Source organism: Nicotiana tabacum, chromosome 7 (assembly GCF_000715075.1).
Source record: "Nicotiana tabacum cultivar K326 chromosome 7, ASM71507v2, whole genome shotgun sequence".
Classification (NCBI taxonomy): Eukaryota; Viridiplantae; Streptophyta; class Magnoliopsida; order Solanales; family Solanaceae; genus Nicotiana; species Nicotiana tabacum.
The window spans coordinates 21620458-21630299 of NC_134086.1; the positions used below are offsets into that span (position 1 = coordinate 21620458).

The following is a 9842-nucleotide window of genomic DNA, read 5'->3' on the forward strand; positions in this document are numbered from 1 at the left end:
AATTACAGAGAATAGTCCCAACACAAATATGAAGAAATATGCAGAAGAGCGTTTATAACTCTCTCAAGTTTGTCATTAACAAAAACTTTTCTACATACTAGTATTGGATATGAGTCCAATATCTTTTCCCAAAGAGAAAACACAAGTTTTTTATGGATTATATTTTATGAACGTGTTCTATGTCATGCTTAAAAATTTAAATTGTTAGGTTTTGTTCAATCGAAGTTATAACAATAATGACTTAAATTTTCTATTTGTGAAGAAATCATCAAAAATACCATGAAATACTGACCATACTAATTCATATTTTACCGTCATACGATTTTTGGTAAAATGGATGAGATCCCTTTTAATTAAAGTTCTTAATTTTTTTTTATAGGAAGCACTTTCCTCCGTAATGAATCTTAGTAGGCGTTTGGACATAAATATTGTAATTTTTGAAAAAATAAAAGTTGCATTTGAAATTAAATTGAAAATGGTATTTGAAATTACGTTTGGACATGCATTTCATTTGAAAAAAATATTGCACTTTAATGAGTGCAGAAATAAAAAATACTGAAAATTTTGAAAACCATGTCAAAATCACTTTTTGATTTTTTAAAAACTCATTTTCGAAAAGTTTCCAAACACTTATAAAATTTTGTTGACAAACACGTTTTAAAAAAAATGATGCGAATCAGAAAAATAAAAAAATATTTATATGCGGAATTTTACAATTAGCAACATGAAAGTTTGTACCTTCCACTTTTATTCCATCTCTCCCCCAAAGGTGGCAAAAAAAAGATCCCAAAATTTTCACTCACAGAAACTGAGATCCAATACCCTCCTCCCCCCCCCCCCTGTCGGCATAACCCTCTCTTCTCTCTCTCCATTCATTCCTCTCAACTGTATCCTTTTTCTCTTTCACTACATATACAATTCCCTTTTTATACACTCACCTCCTCAAACACACACTTCTCTATTTTCTTGCCACGTTCTACTATTGAATTCCCATAGCAATTTTCAAACACTTCCCATTTTCCCAAATTCAGATCTGCACCTATCCCTTCTTCAATCTTGTAAGCTTCTTTCTTCTTTCACTGGATCTGATTTCATTTTTTTTTTTACCATTTTGCCTTTTTCTGCTTCTTAATTATTCTCAGCTAAGAAAGATTTAATCTTTGCTCTAATATTTTTGACCCATTAATGCTAGTGCTTAATCTTGTTAATTTGGATTACCAATCATGGTTTTTTTAAATGCATCAGATTTAATCTTGCTTACCCATTTGGCCTTTTATGCTTGTTAATTATTACTATCAGCTAGGAAAAATCTAATCTTTGTACTAATATTTTTGACCCATTAATGCTAGTGCTCAATCTTGTTAATTTTTATTCACAGTCATGGCTTTTTTTAATGCATCATATTGAATCTAGCTTGCCCATTTGGCTTTTTTGCTTGTCAACTATTCTCAGCTAGGAAAAATATTTAATCTTTGCTCTAATATTTCGGACCTATTAATACCAATGCTTAATCTTGTTAATTTGTATTAACAATTATGGCTGTTTTAATGCATCTATTGAATCTGGCTTACTCATTTGCCCTTTGTGCTAATTTAATATGCCCAGCTAGGCCAAAATATGTTCTTTGCTTCTGTTGTTTGTACCCATTAATGGTGATGTTTTAATCGTCTTGATTTGTATTAGTAATCATGTCTTGTGAAATGGATCATATTGGATTTTGCTTACCCTTTGGCCTTTTATGCTAATTTATTATTCCCAGCTAGCTAGGACACAGTCTGTTCTTTGTTTTTGTTGTTTTATCCATTAATGCTGCTGCCTAGTGTTTTTGATTTGTTTTAGTAATCTTGGTTTCTTAATTGAATCCTCCCAGATCTGTGTGTTAGTTACTCTTATAGTTTCTTGAAATCCATCAGCATAATGGCATTATGGTTTTTATCTCCAATGATAAAAGTTGATTTCATTGGTCTTCACAATAAATAGTTCTAATGTATTAATGCTTGAGGATCTTGTACATAGTTAATGTTTTAAGTAGTTCTACATTTTTTATATAGTAAATAGCATCTGGATTGTTCTTTTGTCATTGAATGAGAAATGGAATGTGATGTAGTGGGAGATGCTGCGGACAATGTGGCCAGTGACGTAAAACATATGCCTGCTTCTAGCCAATTCTGTTTTCTGGAATTCCACTTCACCTTGTTTTTCTTGTCCAGTTCCATTTAGTACCTATTTTTTGGGGGGGAGCAAAAGTGTTTTTGCTAGTCCTTGAATAAATGCTGGTTTAATCTTTGCTTTTCATCAATAATTTGCTGTTGGGTTACCAGGTAGTCTATGTGGCCTACATATACTTGAGAATATTGGACACGCTAAATAAGTTATGAAACATTATGTTAGTGGATCTTTGTTGCTTTTATCTCATTCTCTAACTGGCTAGAGAAGTAGACAAACTTAATGTCAAATTTCAAGGGGTAATAAGCAAAGTCAGAAACCCGTACCCGAGCTTGGGAACTTCAGTGGAATTCAAAATGACCAAAGATTGTTTCTGAGATCATGAAAATTATACAAGAAATATATCAGTTTAATTTACAAGTTTGTTTCCCTGAGTACATGCAAGATTAGTACATACTGCAATTTCTACTTTGGTTGGCCTCTTTTAACTTCTTTTTATTTTTGTTTTCATATGCCCTTTGCCACACTACTTGAGTGATTTCACAGGTTATTTCACCAATCAAAGAAATCCCTCTTCCCTCGTAATCTAATTTTGTGCAATTTGTTAAATTTAGGAGCTAACTGGTGCACCTACAATTATGTCTGCTAAGAACTGAAGGGGAAGGGTGAATCTGAAGCTTTTCTGCAGATTCTGAACTACACAAATGATGCGAGGGAGATCAGATGGAGCGCAGAAGAAGCGCTTGTTGACTTCTGTAGCTGTTGTTGTGGTTTTTGTTGTTATCCTGTATGTGTATTTTGGCTCTAAAGGCAATGGTGAATCTGCTCTAGAGTATGGCAGCCGATCTTTGAGGAAACTTGGATCTTCCTATTTGGGTGGAGATGATGACTCTGATCTTAGCGGCAAGCAAGATGAGAAGTTTGGGCTCGAAGATGGTGAAGACGGCATCATTCCTAAGAGCTTCCCAGTGAGTATTCTCTTTTTTTTTTCCTTTCTTGTTTTTCTCTCGTGTTTTATTGCTAGATGTGATGTGACAATCACTGTCATCCAACCAACCGTGTGGCTAAATGGAGGAACAATAAACACTTGCCGCATTTTGGTTGTTTTGTTTGTTGACTTCTTAACTCTTGTGCTACTTTTTTTTTTCTTGAAAGGTTTGCGACGATCGACATTCAGAGTTAATTCCTTGTCTGGACAGACATCTCATATATCAAATGAGATTGAAGTTGGATCTAAACTTAATGGAGCACTATGAAAGACATTGCCCATTGCCTGAAAGGCGTTACAATTGCTTGATTCCTCCTCCAGCTGGATACAAGGTGAATAAGCTATATCAGTACTAAATATAAGTCAAGAATATGCTCTAACTTCCAATGTTACTCAATCTTTTTCTGATGAGACACATCTTTTTCACTTTCCCCCTTGGGTGCTGTTGTAGGTACCAATTAAGTGGCCAAGGAGTAGAGATGAGGTTTGGAAGGCGAACATACCACATACTCACCTTGCACATGAGAAATCTGACCAAAACTGGATGGTTGTTAAGGGTGATAAGATTAATTTTCCCGGCGGAGGCACTCACTTTCACTATGGAGCTGATAAGTACATTGCTTCAATTGCAAATGTGAGGACTCTCTTCTTAAAATATTGCAGATCTGCTTAAAAAAAGAATTATGTTACCAGTTGTATAATAAAATCATCATCTGTTAAGATGTTCTCAAAGTCGTCATACCTGTAATCATGGTTGCAGATGCTGAACTTTCCGAACAATAACCTGAACAATGGAGGAAAGATACGCACAGTTTTTGACGTTGGTTGTGGTGTGGCTAGCTTTGGTGGTTATCTTCTATCCTCTGATATCATAGCAATGTCATTGGCGCCAAATGATGTGCATCAGAATCAGATCCAGTTTGCCTTGGAGAGAGGAATTCCTGCATATCTTGGTGTTCTTGGTACAAAAAGGCTTCCCTATCCAAGCAGATCATTTGAATTTGCTCACTGTTCCCGTTGTAGGATCGATTGGCTTCAGAGGGATGGCATCCTTCTTCTCGAGCTAGATCGGGTATTAAGGCCTGGAGGCTATTTTGCCTACTCCTCTCCAGAAGCATATGCGCAGGATGAAGAGGATCTCAGGATATGGAGAGAGATGAGTGCACTTGTTGAACGCATGTGCTGGAAAATAGCAGAAAAAAGGAACCAAACAGTGATTTGGGTCAAGCCTCTAAACAACGACTGTTACATGGAAAGACCAGCTGGTACTCAACCACCACTTTGTCGGTCTGATGATGATCCTGATGCTGTTTGGGGTGTGAATATGGAAGCATGCATAACACCTTATTCTGAACGTAAGTTTCCTGTCTCTTGCTTTTTGTCATTCTCGAGAATCGGCAAGCATACATCAGACAGCAGTAAAAATGGCAGATAGAGGTATCTTATACCTGGTTAACTTAGCTAGAGTAAATCATCACAAAAAGGACGTTAAAAGAGCTAGTGTATTATCATTTGATGCAAATTTGTAATAGGTGCTCCCGAAGTTACTTGAATGACTACTTGGTTTTTGCGGCTGTTCATAAGGTTGCAATCAGCTCTGGTTTTCCTTTAGGAGGATAAGAATTGAAGTTTAATGGCGTCGGTTTTATTTTTTTTTGTTGGCCACTGATACTATCATTTATGATTGGTCCTGATAGTTTATTGAAGTGGTTATGTCAAAGTCAACCAGTATCGTATCTATATTTCCCTGCATTATTCAACCTTTTAAGTGCATTTTGCTTGCGTATATGATCCTGAATATACTTGGAGCCTTTTATGGAATGGATACATCAAATATTGTTCAATTAGTTTTCTGATACATATGCATGAGTTAGTTTTATTTATTATCAAAGCAAATAAGTTGCAAATTGTTTGAAGTTTGTAAACAATGTTAAAGTTGTTCTCTTTAGTTTTCTAAAAAATTATTACCTTATTGTCATTTTCTGATACCAGATGACCACAAAGTTAGCGGAAGTGGACTGGCTCCTTGGCCAGCTAGGCTAACTTCTCCTCCTCCTCGTCTTGCTGATTTTGGGTATTCAACTGAGATGTTTGAGAAGGACATGGTAATCTTCTAGTCTTATTTATCAATTTCTGCCACTTCATTCCACACGTGAGATTAATATGCGTCTTGCTTTTCTTGGCTTATACACAGGAGCTTTGGCAACGAAGGGTTGAACATTACTGGAATCTTTTAAGTCCAAAGATCTCTTCAGACAGTCTGAGAAATATCATGGATATGAAGGCCAATTTGGGGTCATTTGCTGCTGCTTTGAAGGACAAAGATGTTTGGGTCATGAATGTTGTATCCAAAGATGGACCTAACACTCTCAAGATTGTATATGACCGCGGTTTGATCGGCACAACTCATGACTGGTAACGTCGATAATTTCTTACTTTACAGAACTATGTAGATTTCTCAAGTCTACTTTTTGGGCATAAATCTTTCACCTTTAGTCTTTTGGTTTAATAAGCAGTATGCTAGCGACAAAATTAACCAAAGCCACATCTTCGAGCATCTTTACGTTACAATATTCTAGCAGAAGGGGACCTTGTGAGATTCTCTTAATATGTCAATCACATGTGCATCGCCATTTTAAGAGCTTAATAAACTTTTTTGGCCATAATCCAACTTTAGAATTTATAACCATACGAAGCACACAGACCTTTAGAATCTCTGAGAACAAGTGTTTTTTGCTTTCATCCTTCGAACCACTGATGATCATCGAAAATCTTACTTGCTTACACATCATTGAGTGCAGGTGTGAAGCATTTTCGACATATCCTAGGACCTATGATTTGCTCCATGCTTGGAGTGTTTTCTCTGACATTGAAAAGAAAGGTTGCAGCGGTGAGGATCTGTTACTTGAGATAGATCGCATACTAAGGCCTAGTGGTTTTGTTATCTTCAACGATAAACAACATGTTATTGACTTTGTAAAGAAGTATTTATCGGCATTGCACTGGGAAGCAGTAGCTGATCCAACTTCGGATCCAGACCAAGAAGGAGATGACATTGTTTTTATCATCCAAAAGAAGTTGTGGCTGACAAGTGAAAGCATCAGAGATTCAGAGTAAATAAAGTTTGTCACTAAGTACACTTCTCCTTGATTCATTTTCCCCTACCTTTTGGGATTAAGAAAAGCATACCCCTAAAGGTTTGGGAGATATCAGTTTGATTTTGTAGTATTTATGATATTTATTTCTTCCTTTTCTTCATTAACTTAATTTCCACTTGTTGTTTCTTTTAGTTGATAAACAAACTCAGACTATATATGCATTTATAGGTTATTCTTGATTTTGGCATTGGTCAAAGTTTACATTTGCATGACATGGAATTCTTCCTCTACTGATAAATATAAACTTATGTTGCTGAAATGCATAGATTCATTAAGTCTTGGATGTACGCCAAAATTTCTGCAATAAATTGGGTAGGTCGCTAGTATAGTTCCTAACCACGATTCTGCTATTTGCTGGAATAATATTGGATGAATCTCCTTGCTGATTAGAAATAGAAAGAATAAATGCAATTTTCAATATTTTGCTTATGTACAACTACAAAGTGTCAAGCATTCTAATTGGATTGGATTAATATCAATTGATCTTTTATCAGCCATTCATTGAATGATAAATAACTACAAGTGACGGAGGCAGATAACGAAAAATCCAATATTTAAAAATTGTATCGAGAATGAACGGAAAGGTGGAAACAAGACCAAATATAATTTGATCATTATGCAGTACTCTCACTTGACAGTTTTTTTTAAAGCGTAATTAAGTAATAAGTGGCTATTTTCCCTTAAACTGAATTTGCTGCAAATTCATTCATAAACTTTTAATAGTGTAGCAGACTTCCCTTATAATAACATTAGAAGGTTAGATGAAAATATCACATACTATACATCTCACAATGAGCAGCAATGGGCATTATGTAGATAACATATGAAACCTTTTACCTATCTTACAATGGACATCAACAAAAGAAAAGGCAACCACACCCCACACACAAAAATAATAATAATAATAATAATAATAATAATAATAATAATAATTAAAAAAAATAATGAAGTTGCTACAAATTTTGGTTTAAGTTGGATTATGTCATCTTAATGGTAATTCAAGGCCTCTAATGTACTTTACTCCTTTAATACTTTTCTTTCTTGCAAATTCTAAGGTAGCAAAGGATAAAACATAGCTTTGTATCTCCGTACACTATTAAAGAATACTGGATACTTATTTACTGGAGTTGAGTCAATCTTAGCGTTCCGTGTTTCAGTCACTGATCACGCCCAACTATGCCTTATAAAAAGGACAATGCGGTCGTTGCAAATATAATTTGTTTTACAAGTCCGGAGTCGAATCCCACAGAGAACTAAGGTCTAGCTACAGCTGTTCACTATCACCAAGAAAACAAGTTTGAACAGTTCCTAACTTATAAATATTAAGATTCTTGTGCTTAACTAACTAACTAACAAATTAAAATAGTAAATTAATAACTACAAATACTAAGGGTTAGAGACAAGATTAAGGAGGTCTAGAGTTATGATTTCCCCAATTATCGGAATCCTTCCCGCTATGTATTCTATAATTTCGCCTAAGTATTCTCTACCGATCATGAGCGCTCTGCGTGTTGTAATTCTCTCCCGAGTAATTACTACAATTTACTAGACATACTATCCCGAGTTACGCTAGTTGGCTTTAATTACAGCTCACTTAGATCGCACCCAAGGTTTCGTTATCCCTAATCCCACCTTTAAACCCTTGGTTATTGATTCCTCACATACGTCGGGAGTGATATTATTCAACAACTACCTAAATATGCACTCTCTCCCGAGTAATACATACTAAATAGGCACAGCTAATTGAGAGCTCTTCAACCAACCACAATATAAACGTAGTTGAACAAATAGAGAAAAGCTACGGCTCAATTATATAAAAACATAACAAGAATTTATTCTACAAAAGGTTCTATCAAAACTCTAGATAACAAATTAGCTATTCATAATAGTATGTAAAACTACAATACTAAAAGTCATAACCAACAATGAAAAATAGGAAGAGGAAGGAAAAACTCGTAGAAGAATTCTCCGCCTTGCTCCTATTGTGTCTCTGCCTCCTTAGATCGAATCTGTGTCAAAAATTGGTCCCCTACCTCAAAATACCATTTTTCCATGTATATATATACCAAGTAGGGTTGGGTCCAAACAATTATACCTTCTTCAATGTGAAAAAAGACACTTTTCCCAGGTTTGACTAGCGCGGCCGCGCTCGTGACCGCGCATATTGCCCAGTATTCTGCCTGGCGAGCGCGACCGCGCTATTGACGCGCACTTTTCACCATGTTCCGTTTGGAATTTGGAAAAACGTAAAACATGAAAGTTGTAGCTCTTTGAGTTAGCTTTCCAACAATATATTGTGGAGCCCAAATGAAGTTCTAAGCAAAAGGTTATGTGCATTTTATACAGTGCGCAATATGCCTACTCGATTCTTCATTTGCTCTAACTATCATCAGTTGACCCCCAAACACGATCCCGGCTTAATTCCTTGAGCTTTTACTCAGACGTCAAAGCTTCAAATCACTTGAATTCATTCCATAATATCTATATAGCTCAGAATCACTCCTACAAGACATAAAATACACTATTAGTGCAAAATACTAGCGATTAAAGCTCAAACTCAATTAAAGTGCAGTAAATTAGAGTGTAATAAGCGACTAAAATACGCAATTATAGCCTATCATCAACACCCCACATTTAAATCATTGCTCGTCCTCGAGCAATCAAACTACACTTTTTCATAGACACGACCTTTTTAAACAATTCTCCTAACTCATCACACCAAGAGTACTTAAAATAGACTAAGCACAAAAGCGTAACATCTTCACCTCAAGATTTGACTCACAATTACCACGCATTATTCACAACTCACCCACTTACTCTAACATAGAGGTCAATGACATTACCTTTCCTTTATAAATCAAGTGCTCTCACACAACTAAAGAGAGTAGTTCCACACAATAAAATTTAATAACACTTAGGAACTCAAGATAGAAAGAATTCGCTCACTCTCAGAAATAACATTCATATGCCACAAAAGATGCACCATAAGCTTGCCCTAGTGTACTACTCCACTAATCGAGCTCATTCAATCTAGGATCAATTAGGACTTTATTTGGTTGTAATGTAGGCTACGGGACGAGTAGGATACATTTAGATATAAGAGTGACTACACCTCCCTAAGCACTTTAATACATATACTTTAACATTCAAACCTCATACTTATGTCAAACTAAACTCCACCTTCACATCAATGTATATTACCCCATACTTCTTTAAGCACAATTATAGCAAGAGTCACCACTTATTAAAGAAATACTTTTTTTTCACAGCAATACAACTATATTTTTTTTCCAATTCAAGTGGCTCTTACTTGTTCAAAAGAGTGCACCTTTCTCCTAATTACATTAGTTTCACTCAAAAGCCAAACTAACCACCCCACACTTTAACTTTTACATAAATCATCACAATTCAAGTGCTCATGAGAGGTTAGAAGGTTCAAATAGATGGTTAATTCAAACAAATGGGTAAGACTTATAATGTGGTTGTCAAAAAAACAAGATTACAGGCTCAAAGGGGTTAACTACATTACA

The 9842-nt window shown here is 35.5% G+C and overlaps 1 protein-coding gene across 1 annotated transcript; it reads left to right on the top strand.

The window, feature by feature from the left end:
* The first annotated feature begins 724 nt into the window (after positions 1 to 724).
* LOC107759039 (putative methyltransferase PMT3) lies at positions 725 to 6491 on the top strand. Its single transcript, XM_016576906.2, has 8 exons — positions 725 to 1058; positions 2781 to 3134; positions 3322 to 3486; positions 3606 to 3788; positions 3915 to 4509; positions 5147 to 5259; positions 5349 to 5569; positions 5956 to 6491. Exons 2-8 carry the CDS (start codon positions 2871 to 2873, stop codon positions 6269 to 6271), a joined length of 1857 nt encoding a protein of 618 aa, XP_016432392.1. The 5' UTR covers positions 725 to 1058; positions 2781 to 2870; the 3' UTR covers positions 6272 to 6491.
* The last annotated feature ends 3351 nt before the right edge of the window (positions 6492 to 9842 follow it).